The sequence below is a fragment of the Antechinus flavipes genome, chromosome 6 (assembly GCF_016432865.1).
Source record: "Antechinus flavipes isolate AdamAnt ecotype Samford, QLD, Australia chromosome 6, AdamAnt_v2, whole genome shotgun sequence".
NCBI lineage: Eukaryota > Metazoa > Chordata > Mammalia > Dasyuromorphia > Dasyuridae > Antechinus > Antechinus flavipes.
This window is the reverse complement of record NC_067403.1, coordinates 36,124,509-36,143,299: the sequence shown is the minus strand read 5'-3', so window position 1 is coordinate 36,143,299 and position 18,791 is coordinate 36,124,509. Positions and strand designations below refer to the sequence as shown.

Here is an 18,791-nt window from a genome sequence, read left to right as displayed (position 1 = left end):
ATTTTTTATTTTTTAAAAATATTTAAAATTTTAAACATTTTTGTTGTGTACTTGACACATTTCATCAAACATAAGCATTGCCATGTATACAAAGTGCAGAAAAAGAGGATTGTACATTGTATTGCAAATCTTTATTATGTATAGTTTGAATTTTTCAAAGAATATTGTGATTAAATATTAGTTTAAAGCTTTTCCTTTCTGTCTCATTCTGTTTGCTAATGTGGATTTTATTTTTTAAAAAATGCTGCAATGATCTTATTTTCTTTCATTTCTTTTTCTTTTCTTTTCTTTCTTTCTTTCTTTTTTTTTTTTTTTTTGGTAGTCCCATTGTTAGAATTGCCTGTTAATATCCTTTGACCATTTATCTACTGGGAAATGGTTCCTGCTATTATATATTCAAGTTAGCTCTCTGTGTAGCTTATATATGAGAACACTGCTGCAAAATTTTGCCCCCCTAAAATTTCCTTTAGAATATTAGTATTGATTTTGTTTTTGCAAAAGCTTTTTAATTTATTGTGATCAGAATGTCCATTTTATCTCCCTGTGTTCTTCTTTATCCCTTCCTCTAAAGGTATGGTAAGTGAAAGGTATATCCTTCCCTGCTCCTTTAATTAATTTATGAGGTGACTTTTAAAATCAAGGTCATATAACCATTTGTGGCTCATTGTGGGATATACTGTGAGATGTTAGTTTCATCTTAAGACTGCTTTGTAATTTTTCTATCTATTTTTTTTTGGCTTTATCCTTGTATTTGAGAGCATTTTTGTTTTTTTTTTTTTTGAAGATTATGTTACTATGTTCATGTCCTTATGGATCTTGCATAATCAACTTTTTAAATTTTTAAATCAGAACCACATAGTTTGAATGATTGTTACTGTATAATATATTTGAGATTGAATGTTGCTAGGCCTATTTACTCAACTTTTTTCATTATGTTCTTCTAGATGTTAGTTTTTTCCCTCTAGTTCTTTGGTAGTTTTATATGGAACTGAATAAGTAAAATCATTTAGGTAGTAAAGTCATTTTTATTTCATTGCCACTACCAAGCCATAAACAATTATTATCTTTCAATTGTTTTTAATCTATATTTATTTCTGGAAAGAGCATTTTATGGTTATAGTCATATTATTTTCTTCTGTCTTAATAGGTAAATATCCAAAATTTTATATATTCTGGAGTTATTTTAAATGGAATTCCTCTTTTTCTGCTGGTTTTGTCAGTAACATGCACAAAAATGGATGAGCATATATCCTCTTACTTTCTTGAAGTTATTAATTGTTCCACTTAATTTTTTTAGTTGATTTGCTAAGGTTTTTTAAATAATCATATCATCTGCAAAAGTGATCATTGGGTTTCTTTTTTGCCTGTGCTTATTATCTGTATTTCCCTTTCTTGTTTTATAGTTCTAGTAGCATTTTAAGAACTATATAAAGTATTAATCATTGCTAATGACCATCCTTGTTTTAGATAAAATCTTACTGGAAAGATCTCTAGCATTTTTACATTATACATAATGTTGGCTCTTGGTTTCTGGTAACTATTATTTGTTATAGTAAATAAAAATTCATTTACTCCTGTGATTTTAATACAAATCAGTCTTGTGTTATGCCTAAAAGTATGTTTTGCTGTGGATGTGGCAATTTTTTCCTTTTTTCTATTTTGTATTTTAGTTTTAAAATTTTCTTAAAAAGCTTGTATATCTTGAATCACTGAATAAAAGGTAATTTGTGGACTTTGGGTACATGGAACTTAGCTCTGGTCTAACCACTATTCCCCTAACATAGGTTTATAAATGAAGGTGTTTCTGATGTTTCCTATCAGCTGTGCTGTAATGGAAAGGGGAATAGAAGGGAGCAAGCATTTACTAAATGTCTCCTCTATGCCTGGCATCGGGGTAAAGTGTTTGCAAATATCTCATTTGTTCCTTGTAAGAGATGGAGGTGTTATACAGAGTTTTTAATTCATCATGGCATGTAATGGGCTGAGGCTTGAGTTGATGCACTGAGGTCCCAAGCACATGAGGTAAATAGTAATTGGACCATACTCTATTAATATATAAGCTTGGAGAAAGAATGGCCCCCGCCCACTCTTTGTGCAAGTCCTGATGTGTTGTATAGGAAACGACGATTTTGGTGGGTGGAGGCAGGGGAGGGGAAAAGGAAGGGGAAGGAGAGACTGCTTGCTTTTGCGATTGCAACGACTTTTCAGCTCAGATCTCCCTCTCTTAGCTGGCTTCCTGTCGCAGCTGCCCATATTGCTTTTGCAATCCTTATTCACCTCTTCACTTCAATAAAGATTGAAGATTTTTCCCTTAACCTGAATTCCTGACTCCGGCTGATTTTATACCTGGTCATTACAATGGCATTAATTCTCATATACCCTACATATCATTAAAACTGGGCTCTACATGATCCTGATTTTTTTTTCTTTTTTTAATTACTTACAAATGAAAAAAACAAAGAGCAGGAAGAACCTATAAGATTAGGTATTTGCTTTGAAGTAATATGGCAAGTTCCTCTTGGGGAATTGAGATATGTCTTACAGGGTACTCTTCTAGCTGTTTGACCACATTGCCTTCCTTCCTACAAGGAGCAACTTCCTTATAATTTAATTTCATGCTGCTTTCAGCTATAAGCTACTTATTTTCATCTTTCCTTTCCTTTCTTCTCTACTTCCTTCTTCTAGCACCCCTTTTTTCTACTCAATAATTAGTCATTGGTTTGTCTTCCCACAATATCCCAGGTAGATGGTAAAGATCTTGGTGTGTGTAAGGTATTAGAACTGTTAGCAAGAGGTGACATAAGCTTCCTCAAGCAAAATGATCTCTTCAGTACCTGGCACATATCAAGCACTTAATAAATACTTATTGATTGATTGACTCACCCTGAAATATCTCATAGTACTCCATCTCATAATTTATATTATAGATTGTGATGACCGTGTATTTAAAATCAGCTGGAGTCAGAAATTCAGGTTAAGGGAAAAATCTTCAATCTTTTGAAGTGAAGAGGTGAGGAAGGATTGCGATAGCAAAAGGGGCAGATAGGAAGCCAGCTAGCAGAGGGAGATTGAAGGTGAAGGACGGTCGCGATAGCAATGCGAGCAGCTGTGTCAAGACACCAGCCAGCAGTCTCTCTTTCTGCTTCCCTTTCCACTCCCCTGCCTCCACCCACCAAAATCGTCATTTCCTATACAACACATAAGGACTTGCACAAAGAGTGGGCAGGGGCCATTCTTTCTCCAAGCTTATATATTAATAGAATATGGTCCAATTACTATTTAGCCTCATGTGCTTGGGACCTCAGTGCATCAACTCAAGCCTCAGCCCATTACATCTTCTGCTTTCTTTTGTTTTAGAACACAGGTGATCATACCATCCCTGACTCCTCAGGGAGGTCAGAGCCCCCAAGGGGAGATGATCACACCCTCCCTGACTTCTCAGGAAAGGAGGTAAAAGCACCGAAAAGGAGGTGATCACAACCCCCCTGACATCTCAGGAAGGGAGATGAAAAGCACCAAAGGGAAGTGGGGGTTGCTAGCAGGTTTCTGGGCTGAAGGGTCTTATTAGAAACAGATATGCACAAACCATCAGCATGGGAGGTATTACACAAGCACATAGCAATAATGCAGAGGCTATTAGTTGATGACTTTCCCCACAGCGTGGGACGTTTGCAGACAGCTATCACAAGAACATATGGGGAAAATGCAATAACAGACATTTTGATAAGGCAACTTGCTAAGGAAAATGCTAATGAGGTTTGCAGAAGAATTATACTAGGACTGCACAAGGATGCTCCTTTAGAGGAGATCATAAGAAGCTATGCCACAGTGGGCACAAATGCCTTTTATAAACAGGCTATGATGCAGACTTCCCAAGATCCCAACATGGGAAGACAGAGTCCCTCCTGGCAGGGACTTCCAGAGAGACTCATAGATGCTTTCAGTGTGGAAAAGTAGGGCATCTGAAAGTTCAATGTTGGTATAGAGACAGAATGGGAAAACAGGATGGGAGAATAAGACCCAATACCCCATGTCCAAAATGCAACAGAGGCTTCCATTGGGCCTCAGAATGTAGACAGATTCAGGGAAATGGGATGAGGGGCCCAGCCCCAGGGCCCAAGGCAAAAAACACTTGGGGCATGATGGCAGCCAATGGTGCACCCAGAGAGTGCCTAGAAGTCCAGTACCCAGACATGACCAAACAGCCAGAAAGCCATATGATGGGAGAAGGGGATTACACAGTCAACCAGCCAGGAAGCAACCTGATGGCAGAAGGGAATTACAATTGGGGAGAATAGAGCTATATGCAGCTGGGACAACTGAGATACCCCCTGGAGAGGTGAAATCTGTTCCTCTCCAGCCTATGGATTCCTTACCTCCAGGCACAGTAGGCTTGACCATTTCACCTCCTGAGAGTACATACAAAACAGTGTCTATCCACACACTGATGTGGGAAACTGGGGAATGTGTAGATAATATCCCAGTCACTAATACAGGTAGACAATGTGTGACTTATCACCCAGGAGAAGTAGTAGTATCAGGTTTACTCATACAGAATCCTAATAAGCAACCTGGTGATAGTCACCCAGATTCTGACTCTAGACCACAAATTCCAGAAATATACTGGACAGCAGCTGTAACAGCTGACTGACCTATGCTCACGATCTATATAAATGGCCTACCATTAGCAGGATTAGACACAGGTGCAGATCGTACAGTCATTAGAGATGCCAATTGGCCCAGTCACTGGCCATAGATTAAAGCAGATACCTATATGTCTGGAGTAGGAGGATCAATAGCAGCTGAAGTTAGTGCTGCCCCTATGAGATGGACTTTTGAAGGCAAAACAGGAGTTTTTACTCCTTTTATAGTTGAAAAACTCCCCATCAATCTGTGGGGAAGAGACGTTTTACAGCAATTAGGGTTAAAAATGAGTACTTCGGTTTTTTAAGTAGGGCTGCTGTTGAAGGCCTGCCAACACTTTCACCTGTTCCTATCCAATGGAAAACTGATACACCAGTGTGGATAGAACAGTGGCCCTTAGGTAGCGATAAAATTCAGGCCTTATTAGATATAGTACAAGAGCAGCTTGAACAAGGACACTTACAACCTTCTCTAAGTCCTTGGAATTCCCCAGTATTTGTTGTAAGAAAGAAATCGGGAAAATGGAGGACGCTCACTGATTTAAGAAAAGTGAACGGACAGATGGAAACTATGGGAACTCTTCAGCCTGGACTTCCATCTCCTATTCAGTTGCCTAGAGAGTGGCCTCTTTGGATCATTGATATTAAGGATTGTTTCTATTCTATCCCTCCACATAAGGAGGATATGAAAAGATTTGCCTTTTCAGTACCCAGTGTTAACTTAGCTGAACCTTATAAAAGCTATGAATGGACAGTTTTGCCATAGGGAATGAAAAACAGCCCCACGTTGGGCGCCAAATGTGATGACCGTGTATTTAAAATCAGCCAGAGTCAGGAATTCATGTTAAGGGAAAAATCTTCAATCTTTATTGAAGTGAAGAGGTGAGGAAGGATTGTGATAGCAATATGGGCAGATAGGAAGCCAGCTAGCAGAGGGGAATTGGAGGTGAAGGATGGTCACGATAGCAATGCGAGCAGCTGTGTCAAGACGCCAGCCAGCAGTCTCTCTTTCTGCTTCCCTTTCCACTCCCCTGCCTCCAACCACCAAAATCGTCATTTCCTATACTTGCACAAAGAGTGGGCGGGGGCCATTCTTCCTCCAAGCTTATATATTAGTAGAATATGGTCCAATTACTATTTAGCCTCATGTGCTTGGGACCTCAGTGCATCAACTCAAGCCTCAGCCCATTACATAGATATCTCTGTTTATCTGTGTCTCCTGCTAAATTGTAAATACTTTGAGGGCAAAGTATGTTTTTTTCTTGTTTTGTATCTTATCCATACACATATCACAGTGCCTTTTTCATTCTTGTTGAATTGCATTTGAAGTCTGAAAAGCAAACATCTATCCTAATACATGGATGTATTAAAAAGAAATAGAAATTGGGAATTGTCTAGTAGAGAAATAGTATTATTATTATTATTTTACAAAGGTGAGATGATTCATGTAGGAAGCAGTTCTCAAGGACTTGAAAATAGATTTTTTTTGCCTACTATATTTTATGAAAGTGTTTAATGTACTTCATGTAGAATAGATTCTCAAGTCAATGACTGTTTGACCCATATTGTTTTTACTCCCTCTATGACCTGCACTGAATAAATGCATCCTTGTTGAAAAGAACCCTTTTAGTTCCTTTATGATTGCAGAAATTCAAGTAACAAAATGTATTAAGTTCATCAATGTAGCTTTTTCCAAACAAAGTGATCTAAGCACAGAATTTGACCCGATTCTGAATAGGGTTGCTCCTTGAATTGTATAACAAAGAAGCAAGTGTACAGATTGTTGTGAATTTTCTTGGGAAAAGATGTGCAGAATGATATGAAGGCACAATCTGCAATTCAGAGCAAGGTTACCAAGGGCAAGAGAGACTTTTTTTTTAAGCTGATGTTCTTTATGTTGGTAGGAAAACAGACATCCCAACTATTTGCAGTAAACATCACCTAAGTGGAAGGAAAGAGACAGTACGTTTTGGAGGTTTCCAAGAATGGTTTTCACTCCTGATTAAACTAAAATTAAGTGTTAACTTTAGACAAAGTCTGCATATGGAAATTTCCTTCGCATGCATCCTCGTATATGAGTGTTTTAAAATGGTAAATTGATGTCAGTGAGCAGAGTTCAATTTTGATCTCAGACATATATTGTCAGTGTAATCTGGGCAAAAAAATTTAATCCCTCTGGGCCTTTATTTCTTCACTTAGAAAAAGGAAGAGGTTAGACTAGATGATCTCCAAGGTTTCTTTTGATTCTGAATCTATATCGTAATGCCGTGAGATCAAATTGTACCAGATTTGGTGATAAGAATTCATTCTGTGATTTTTCTTTTACTTAGCAAAATTGGGTTTGTAAAGAATGGACCTAAATTCAAAGGAGAAATTTTATACATATAGCTGACATTTTATGTACCTTCTTAATGCAAATTAGGCTTCCTTCACCCAAAAAATTATCCATTGTAGTTTATTGTCTGAATGTGATCAGCATTAAAATTTGGCCTTTAGAATCTGAAAAGTTTGACTTTACTATTTATGATCAGGACTGGCATGTGTCTACCAAATTTGAGAGGCAGAATAAAGAAACAGAAAAATTTTATTTCATTTCATTATTCATTTATTTTGTTTTGATAGGATTTTATTTTTCCAAAGACATGCAAAGATACTTTTCAACATTCACTTTTGTTTGCAAAACTTTGTGTTCCAAAATTTTTTTCCCTCCTCCTTCTCTACTTCCTAAGATAGCAAGCAATAGGTTATATATGTGTAATTCTAATAGAAAAACTAAAAAAAAATAAGAAAGAAGATTAGATTCCAGAGAAATGTACTGGAGGGAATTGACTCACTCTCTTTGGAAGAAGGGAAGTGCCATCCACGTCCAGAGAGAGAGAACGATGGAGGACTGTATGGAGATCAAAGCATAGTGTTTTCATCTTTTTTGTTGTTGTAGTTATTTATTTGTTTTTTTTCTTACTCATGGTTTTTTCCTTTGATCTTATTTTTCTTGTGCATTATGACAAATAGGGAAATATGTTTAAAAAATTATGTATGTTTAACCTAAAAAAAAAAAAAGAAAAAGAAACAAATGGGGACTTGGGAATATCCTAACTGATTCCATCTTAATCTGTTAAGAGAAGAATAATGTCTGGAAAGAGGTGGTGTTAGTTTTGTTAAATACTCTGCTAGGTGAGACAGGATTAGAAATATTGCGCTGAGCTCTTGATGAGACAGCCAGGGTACAAACTAGCTAGAATGCTGATCCTGCAGTCAAGAAGATCTGAGTTCAAAATCAGTCTTAGACACTTCCTCACTATGATTGGGCAAGTCACACTTGTGTGCCTCAGTTTCCTCAATAGTAAAGTGAGGGTAATAGCACTTACCTCCCAGGATTGTTGCCAGGATCACATGTGAGCTTCTTTGTAAAGTGTGCCTGTGCCTGACACATAGTGAGTTTTTCACAAAAGAGTGTTCTCATTCCTTTATAGATATCACATTTTAGGAGGAATGGGAAAGCAAAACAATGATGGACAAAGCCATAGACGGATTTTTTGCAGGTAGTGGAGAAGAGAAGACCTAAGGAGTATATTAGTAGTGCTTTCCAAGTGTTTAAAAGGTTATCTTATAGATTAGACTTACTTTATTCAGCATTAGGAGCAGAGCTGGGAGCAGAGGGTAAAAGTCACAAAGAGGCAGAGTTAGATGTGAGAGAAAGAAAAGCTTCCTGGCAACTAGAATTAACTAAAAATGAAATGCCCTGTCTTGAGGGAAGACAGTGGTTTTCCCTCATTTTAGATCTTTGAGGAAAGCCTGAATGATCTTTTGTTGGGAATATTAAAATTTGTGCTCTTCAGTTTTTTGAACTGATTGGCTTCAGGTTCCTATCAACACTGAAATTTTTATGATTTTATATTTAAATAATTTAAGAATAGGTTAAAGTATAGAAAGGAAAATTTGGGGGGAATCATTTATGTGATCTTGGGGTTTCTTAATAACTATTACCATTATTTGAGAAATATAGACATTTTTAGATTAATAGTAATCATTAAAAATGATTATAAATATTAGTACTGTGGTTTTTAAGACTTAGGAGTGTTAATTCCCATTCAAAAGAGTTGTATTTCTTTTCAGGGTATGTTGATGTTACTACTTATTAAACTTGTTCCTTGTTGTTACTAGGCTAGGTGTACTCTTGTCAAGCGTGGGAATCCTGGGTTTAACTGCCTTTCATGTACCTACTATGACTGGTCCTTTTATTTTCTTCAGAATATATCTACATAGAGCAGATCAAGCAGACTATTTATAAATAGAATACTCTGGTTATACCACCCTGAGTTTGTTTTTTGAAGTGGCAAATGTACTCTTATTCTGAAAACAATGTGGGTTTTCTACAGCATTCAGAAAAAGGCAGTTTCTTTAACAATATCTGTAAAAAACCTAGCCACTCATCCATTGCCTTTGGGGATAAGCACTGTGTTGCTAGCTGTGCTCTGGAGCCTAGACAGGCAGAACATTTATCCTTCTGGAATTAGTTTTTTCCTTAAAAGTTAGCAATTATAATAATCTTAATATCTCTGGATTGTGAATTTGAGCTTCCATCTGGAACTGGGTATAATATAATCAACACAATTATCATGTTTTCCCCATCCTTCTTTGAAATTTTAAATTCTGGTTCTTGATTGCTGATAATTTAGTTCGAACTCTGGTCTTACCTTTTCCCTTATCCTGCTCTTTTTGGGTCTTTCCTTTATCTTTATGATAGATGGTATATTTCTCCAGAGAGCAAGCTAAGGCAAAGACACAGAGGAAATGAAACTTTAAACTAGTTCATTTGACTTTTTGAAAGTAGATGTTGGTGGGCAGGAAGTTGAAACTATTGCTTGAAATCACCTTTTAAAATGCTTCACTAAGGTCCTTTGGCCATACTTTTTTTGGCCTGAATTAGTATAGATGACCAAGAGGGACTGATCTATTGTTGGAGTTGTTGTTTTCCTATTGTGTTGTTTTCCGAAGGAAGGGAAGAAAAAACTGTAGAAATAGCTCAATCGGTGGGTTTGGAACTTTATATTGGGGGTCAGGTTAGTTGAAGTCTGACTGTGCGAACTCACTGGGTGCCTCTGAGCAAGTGATGGAAATTTTCTGAGCTTCCATTTCTTCATCTGTGAAATGATCTCATTTGATATTCTAAGTGGTCCCTGACACTTCTAGGATGCTATGATTTATTTATTTACAAGGATTATATCTGAAGCAAGTCATATTTTGGGGGAAGGAAAGAAAGTTCTCCTAAATTTACCCTAATGTTTCACCTCACTTCTCAATGCCTTTTGTATTATGTTTAGTGGGGAGACCTATAGAACAGGGAAAATATGCTGGCTGCAAAATATTACAGCATATCGCCGTATAGAACGTTTTGAATGATTTGTTAATTATTATTCAGTATCAGATAGTGGAAAAACGCCTTTACATTGAACCCAGGAAGCAAGAAAACAGGTTTCAGTATTGACATTTAAAAACTGGATAGCCCTTTGAACTCGTTTCAGTTTTCTCATTTGTATAAAGGGATCCATATTTGTTCTATCTACTTGCCTTATGGAATTGTGGGGCTTACTTAAAGCGGTAATGAATATGAGTTTTAATTGTTGTTCTTTCATCTTTAAGTTTTTTCTTCTTAGGGGTTTAATTGGAAACAGATGGGAGAGTAAAGGACACTGATTTTTCTGACTTTAGGGCCTATCTAAACTATATTAAATGGATTAATCTTTATGGAGAAATGTGCATTATTTTTAGCATTTATTGAGCACTATAACTATTAAAGGGTTGTGGAATTATATGGGAAGAATGTTCATATTTTGAACTGCTAACTTCACAAATAAATGCTATTTTTTAAAAAAAAGTTTTTTTATATGGTCTAATTCTTAATACATCATTTTCTCTCTTTTAACAGAAAAAATATAGAAAGGGATTTGTTGACATTTCAAAAATCAAATGTGTGGAAATAGTGAAGATAGATGATGGTGTGATTCCTTGTCAGAATAAATATCCATTTCAGGTGAGTTTGTGGGTATTTTTGCTTTTGTATACTGCAAGGTTTTGAGTCAAGTTGACTACTTATTATAGTTTCATCATCCGGTATTTTGGAATTTCTTCATCTGATGATTTTAAGTGTGTTTGCTACTTTCCTGGATGTTTGTAATCAATAAATTTCTCCCCAGAGTTTCATAGTATTTGCTTGTGTGCTAAAAATTTTCAGTATTCCTATGTGAAATATTCCTTCTGATTTTTAAGAAACAGTGAATTTTCTGTTTTAGATCTCTACATCTTTAATTCCTCTCAAACTCAGAATTTTGCTCCTCTGTGTTAAGGAAGTTACTGGTTCTAGTTTTAAGCTTTTATTTTTTAGCCTATCCTTGACATCCAGAGTCCCAAGAAAGTATCAAATATGAGAAATAACTTGGCTCTACTAAATGGAAATTATATGACTTTTCTATGCAGATTATGGGCTAATCAGATAATTCAAAGATAGAACCTTTCTGCATCCTGTTCTCTCTCTCACCAATAACATTCTAACTTAGTTTTTCTTCTAGATTCTGAGGCAACTCTAAGCTAATAAACTATCACTGAATAAATGCTCAGTGTTATTTAGCATTATGGATCTTTGATAATAATAATTGCTGACATTTAATAGCACAGTAAAGGATGCAAATCATTTTGCATCTATATTCTGTGAGGTAGATAATAGTGGTTTTATAGATGAGAAAACTGAATCTTGGAGAGATTGATCCATGTTTGTACAGTTATTTAGTTGTCAGAAGCAGAATTTGGATCTAGAGCTTTCTTACTCCAAGACCAGAGATCCACAATGTCATGCTTCATTAAATATGTAAATTAATTATGAGAGCATTGTGTCCTTTTTGTTAAATTGTCCCAATTTACCTAAAGCATAATTAGGGTCCACTAATCATAAAGAGGTTGCTTTATTTCAGACATTGTAGTTTATAGTTATCATGCATTTCCACATTTCTAATCCTATTCTTTTTTTAAAAATATGAATTAATTCATTTAAGAAGTGTTTATTAAGCAGCTGCTCCATACCAAGCATGGCAATAGAGACGGCATACAAAGACAGGCTCTGCCCTTTTATCAAAGGCCTTTTCTGCTTCCATTGTTATAGTAACGAGGGTTTTTTTTTTTTTTTGAGTACTTTTTGTTTACATTTTAGATTGTTCATAATTTTTCTACTGTTGAACCAGTCTTGCATACTGTTTGGTCACAAAGAATAACTTTTAATGTGTTGTTGTGTTCTGTTAGCTAACATTTTATGTAATATTTTTACTTCCATTTTCATGAAAGATGTTAGTATATAATTTCGTTGTCTATCACACACTTGTTTAAGTTTTAAAATAAACTCGTTATTTTCCAAGATATAGGTTATGGACTAGTAATCAATTTCTATTATTATTTTATGTGTATTTGTAAAGAATGTATATTTCCTGCTTCTCCCATATGGCTATCTATTCATGTTGGTAAAATATTAAACAATAAGATCAGATCTGTGATTTCTTTTCTTTTAATCTTTTCTCTTGAATCACCAAATTTGAAGTCTTCTACTTAATTTTTGACTTCTTGTATTTCTCTTAAAATTAATTTTATGAATTTGTGTGTACAAATGTTACTTACATGATTTTATATTGTAACTTATGTTACTGAGAAATTGATTGTTAAATTTCTCTCATTTCTACTCTCTATTTCTACTCCCGTCCTTCCTATCACCTGGTCTCTTAATATAATTATCTGAATCTTCTGTCTCCTTATTCCACTTCTCAAATGAGTCAACATTTTCTTTCAATTCTATCTTTGCTCCTCTGAATTTCTACCAAAATTCCCTTTGTTGGAGCTTTCATATTTTACATTGGAGGACATTCCTGGATCAGAGGTGCAAGTAATCAGCAAAGTGAGGGCCGAACCATATTAAAATGAAATTGGAAAATGTTTAACAGAATAAATACAAATACAGTACAGCATAGATTGTGTTAATTTGTAGTTTCTAAGTCAACATGTGACCCTACATTTCTGTTTGAGTGTGTCATCATTGACCTGGATTGCTTTAATATCTTCCTAACTGGAAGCTTTTCCAGTCCATCCTTAATACCATTGTTCAAATAATCTTCATAAAGTTTAATCCTGATTATGTCACTCCTATATTTAAAAATCTTCATTGGTTCCCCATTTATCAATAAGTTAATAAATCTGTTTTTTTATGCTGTGTTTCTTCACATCCATTATATTTCAGACAAATTCCACTACTCTGTCACCCATTTTCGTTTTTTATGGTGATGGTTTACTCTTTGATTCTCCTCTCCCCTATTCCTCACTTTCTGGGGGTGAAGCTACATAATCACCTCATGTAACAGCCGACATCTTTGGAGAAGATGCTGTCATTTATAATTAAGATGATTTCTCTATGTACTGTTTCTGATAATGATGGTTCTTCCCCTTGTTTTCTATTCTGTACTAGTGAGATTTGGACCACATCCTTTCTAATATCTTGCTTCCTTCTTTGATATTTAAGGGGGATTGGAAGAAGTCTTGGGTAGACTTGGGTAGATACATACAAGCTCTAGTTCAGGCACTGTGAGGCACACATCAGCCCTCAAATCAGCCTGCATCCCTAGCCTGACTTTAGTTCTTTCTAAAAGGTAAGACTGGTGTAGGGCTGGAAAGAGAACTGGAGTTAGTACTCTTCTTGTATCCTGGCTTCAAAACTTACGACTGTGAGATTATTGACAAGAGATCACTTTTTTTAAAGTGTATAAAATATGGATAATAAAGTTTCCATTGCCTGCCCCATTAGGAAATTTTTTTTATAAATCTCAAAGCTTTATGTAAATGTGAACTATTGTTGTTACAGTTCTGTGCTATTCACAGGGTTATTACATCATGTCTGTTCATATGCAAACTTACTGGGAAAGGAACAATTTGTCACATGGTTTATTAATGGAAAAACTATAAAAATATTTGTTTATCGATAGTAATGATACCACAGTGAGAGGAGACGACTGTGGTCATTCACCGCTGTCTAAGGTAGATTGACAGACTGAAAGTAAAAGTAGTAGAGGACTTCCCACCCTTTACCCTTGGCTTTGTCACTTGATCTTGTCCTTAAAATAGCAGAGACAGGGTGGAATAGAACAGTTTGCTTCTAAATAATCCAGTTGAAAATGGTTGCTTTTTGCTTATAGAGTACAAGAGTATATTGCTTTATGTAAAACAGTTATTCCAGAACAGATTTACTTAAATTGAGTTTTTGTAAATGCAGTCATTTTAAATACAGTGAGAAATCTTAAAAGAAAAAGAGCATTCTGGTTATAAAACCTTTTATAAAGGGAGGAATCACCTCCTATTTTATCTTTGGTAGAGTTCCAGATTGTCATTTATTGAATTTGAGCTGAGACCTATGAGTGAAAAGTTTAAAGAAAGGCAAAATAAATAAATATAGGTATGGAAGGAATTTAAGAGCCAAGACAGATGTGACTCAAAACAAAAATTTCACTAATATATTCAGTCATGGATAGATCTATCTACTGAATAAAAGAATAAATACTGATTATAAGAATTAAAGTAGTGTGTAAATTACTTAGGATGAGCAAAAAATTCAGGTATAAGTGAATACTTATGATTCATAGGTATCAAAAGAAAGATATAAAGTAACATGAGTTTGTTTTATTGGTAGTTAGGAGAAAAAGTTTGAAATAAAAAATGTAAAATTATTTTATTAATCCATTTGAATTTTTAAAATTTATGTACTCATACAGAGTTAAATATTTTTAAAAAGTACACAAAAGCCAATCCAGACTCTAAATTGAGAAAAAAAGGAAAAAAAGTTGACAGATGACTTGTGCTTAAAAATTCTTCTCAAATTAATGTCATTTTCTGTTCTTTTGGTTGAATGATATAGATTTTTTAAGCCCTCTAATACACTTTTAATAGAAACTATAGGATATAATTTAGGATATATTAGTATTTGTGAGCAATAGGGGAAGTGTTAATAGCGGGGTACTTCATCTTAATACTTCACACTGTTTCAGGATTCTTGATTTTATTAGTGTGTATTATAGTTCATTTATCCCTTGTGACAGTCTCAAAGAATTGTTATTGCTAAGAATTTCATAACTGTAATTAGCTCTGTGATCATCCTCTGAACTTTTTATAGCTGATTCTTGCAGAAAGAGTTATATCACTGATCCTTACTCAGAGCCTTCCCAGATTGATGCTAAGACCTGCCATACCAGAATTTACTCTTCTTTGGCATCAATTTCAAGAATCCAAAGTCACCTCATGGTGAGACATTGAAAAAGGATGTGAAACAAACAAACAAACAAATCTGACAATTAACTCTTTGGATCCAAGGACATTTTCAAGACATCAGGATGATAGAAGCTGCTGGGATTTATACATTTCTTTCCTTTATATTTTTAATTTTTTTTCCTTCTGTTATAAGAACCCTTTAAAATATTTTTTCATTATAGGAGAGAAGGAGGAGGTAATTGTGTTTGTATAAGGAGGGAATCAAAGTGCTTTGGATCTGAAATAAGTTTAATAAATCTCTTAAGAAAAATAAATCAGTGTTTATAACTAATTCTCACTGGGCTCATCTTTCATTTCTTTTCAGGTTGTCCATGATTCAACTACACTTTACATTTTTGCCCCCAGTGCACAAAGCAGAGATCGATGGGTGAAAAGCTTAAAGGAAGGTAAAAAATGTCAATAAACTTAGATATATGAGAAATTCAAGGGTCAAGACACGTCTCAATTAGAACAAAAGTATTGTCAATATTTCTATTCAGCCGTTCACATTTATATTTAGAAAAGAGAGGCTAGATCTCTTGACATGATGACCGCACAAGCCTGCTGATTATGAGAATTACAGTGCTGTTAATTACTTAGGACAAACAATAATTTTGATATTATTTAATTTTCTGACATCAATGACCATGTGTATGTATTTCTATTGATACCAGACTAATATAGAATATCTAACTTTGTCTAGGTGAAACCAGGTGAGCAGGTTTTCCCATCTTTAATCAGTCCTCTTGTCTGCTGAATATGTGGATTTCCTACCATGTTTTCTTGCCCTCCTTTGCTGTCTCTTTAATTCTGTGGTGTAAAAAGCACTTAGCACAGTACCTTGCCACATTATATTATGGTTTATTCCTTTCCCATTGCCTTTCCGTACTCCCCATTTTAATAGCTTCCTAAATAGTCTCCTTCTAGTCTGTCTCCTTCCCATTCTATCATTCACACTGGTTCAGAAAAGCTTCTTAATGGTCTGCTTTCATTATGTCACATCTTTACTTCATTGTCTTTCTAACAAAATAAAAATTCCTGATCCCCTCCAAGGAGAGTCCCACTCATAATGGAGCTTGGTATCATGAAAATTTGGCTTCATTTCCTGGCTCAGCCGCTCACTTAATATATGATCCTAGTCACTTAATCTTTCTGCATCCCATTTCCTCTTTTATAATATGGAATGAAAATAGCACCTGTGTCACAAGGCCAAATAGCATAATAAGAATAAAATACATTGTATATGTTTAAATACTATGTAAATATGAACTAGAAGTAATAAATATTATTAATGATTGCATGATCCTTGCATCTCCTTATTCAGTGCATTTGTTTTCCTGTTTACCTGAAATGGATTTCCCTTTTCTTATCTCATATCGTTTTGTTAAAATTCTTTTTCCTTTTCCAAAGTGGTTTCTTCAAGTGGTTTTTCCTCCACAAAGCTATTCTTTGATACTCACAGTGAAAGTAACCTTTCCCTCCTTAAACTTCTCATAACACTTTGTATCTCTCTTGTTTTTATTTCACTTCCCTTTGTAGGATAATTGTTTTATTATTAAAGATACTGACGATCTTATTTCTTATACTGGACTTGCAAACAGGAACTGATATCCTACAGAAAATTGCCTTATCTCCTAACATAAAACCGTACAGTTTATGGGAATCCAATAAATCAGTAGTGTTGATTGATTGGTTTATCATGAAAGGTTTAAAACTGGAGATAGCTTAAGTTGTTAAACTCCTCTCATCCTTTCCATGGAACAGTATTTTTTTTTTCCTGTTTTCCAGCAAACATCAGCTATGTTAAAAAAGCTTTCTTTGTTAATAACAGAAAAGAGGAAGCTTTGCAACTTTATTATGTGGGCCACTCTCACCTAAATTATTTATCATGAAACTTTTATAATAAATGCTGTATTAAGAGAACAAGTAATAAAATTCAAAGTATCAATTTTTTGGGTGCATTGTCTCCGCTAATAATGGATGTTCCTTTTAATTACAGAAATCAAGCACAACAACAACCTGATGGTCAAATACCATCCCAAACTCTGGGCAGATGGAAGCTATCAATGTTGTAGACAGACGGAAAAGTTAGCACCTGGATGTGAAAAATACAATCTCTTTGAGAGTAGTGAGTGTTGTTTTTCTTTTTTATGATTGTTATTAATATTTTAGAGGTGTATATTTATGATCCATACAGATAATCAGAAAAATACTATGTCATTCTCAGTTTGAATTGCTTACTTCCCAGGAGCCTGCTATCAATATACTTTATTAAACTGATGAAAAACGATCATTATTGAGTTCATTTTAAGGAATTGAAAAAATTGGTTGGGGCGGAGCTTTACTTTTTTTTTTTTTTTTTGCTGAGGCAATTGGAGTTAAGTGACTTGCCCAGGGTCATATAGCTAGGAAATGTTAAGTTTCTGAGACCAGATTTGAACGCAAGTCCTCCAGGGCTGGTGCTCTATCCACTGCGCCACCTAGCAGAGGGGGCTTTACATTGTATGACTTCACATATACATGCACAGGAATCAGCTCTCTTGATATTCAGTTAGGTTCAATTTCTATCTGATGATGTATCATCATAAATCATATTTTTTGGTCACCTTAACCTTAATTTATTTTCTACAAAATAACAGCTTTTCAGATTTGTAATTAAGCCTTCAACCTGACCACACATCTATCTAAATTTGAATGCTCTGTGATCTTTGCTCTTGATCCAATATTCATCTAAAAACATCAGGCTTCACTGTGATAAATGCAGTAACAATTTTTATCTCACCATGGATCATCACACGTTTAAAGGTGTGGGGTTTTTTGTTGCTGTTTTTGGCAAGGGTAGGGTTTATGTTTAATTAAGAAAGCTACAGGCTTAGGAAGAAGTTAAGGACCATTCCTAAGTGTGAAGGGCCAGGTCCAGAGCCCCCACAGCTGGGAATCATAACACATTTGGCGGAATTGACGCAGATGTTTTTTGTGAATTGGGAATGAGATAAATTGGAAGCAAGAGGGAAAAGGAGAGAGATCAGAGAATGTAACTACCTCTGTCTCCTTGTATCATCATCATCCTCTCACATGAAGGGATCTATTCTGTTAGTCAAAATTAGAACCCCAGCAGCCATTAGCAGGTGGCTCCCATAACAGGAAGAAGTTAGAACTGCTATATTGCTATTTACTAAGGACCAAGGAAAACTTAAATCTTTCAGCTGTATGCCCTAAATAAGATCTTCTGTAAATGATAGGATGCCTTGAGATTATAGCAATTTTAGGGATTAAATGATGCTAATACAATTCAATATCCAAAATGGTCAGGTTTATTATATTGATCTTCTCATCTGACTTCATAATCTTTCCTGACACTGCTTAGTCAATTAATTTGAGTTATATAACAATGAATTGGATTTCCCGAGGAAGTAGTAAGCTCTTGTTACTGTAGATATCTGAGTCAAAGCTAAGTTGGCACCTGAAAGGGTCACTGAAGAAGGGATTTCTTTACTGCTTTGGAGGCTGGATTAGGTGAATTAAGAAGCCCCTTGTAACCCCAAAATACTAGGAATCATTGTACTTCAGTCCTTTGGGGATTTGCTGCTATTTATTTTTATCATATTAAGTACTTTATGGACAGCTCAAGGTATCAGAGATTTCATTTGTTCAGTGTTTTAAGAAGTCTTTAATATATCTTTCTAAGTTTTCCCAGTAATTCATTATAGAGTATTTTTTTTTCTGGTCATGTCCATTTTCTGTGAATTATTTGTGTTGTGTATATGCTAGAAAATAATTCATATTGTACTCTCATTTTCTCTTACTGATTATTGGTTT

General features: G+C 35.0%; 1 protein-coding gene across 1 annotated transcript in view; it reads left to right on the top strand.

Annotated features, from left to right (window-relative positions):
• TEC (tec protein tyrosine kinase) overlaps positions 1 to 18,791 on the top strand; it is a 104,735-nt gene that overhangs the window by 57,500 nt on the left and 28,444 nt on the right. The window contains exons 4-6 of the mRNA XM_051967481.1: positions 10,573 to 10,677; positions 15,298 to 15,379; positions 16,972 to 17,100. Coding sequence (XP_051823441.1) covers positions 10,573 to 10,677; positions 15,298 to 15,379; positions 16,972 to 17,100 — 316 coding nt within the window. The remainder of the gene's footprint in view (positions 1 to 10,572; positions 10,678 to 15,297; positions 15,380 to 16,971; positions 17,101 to 18,791) is intronic.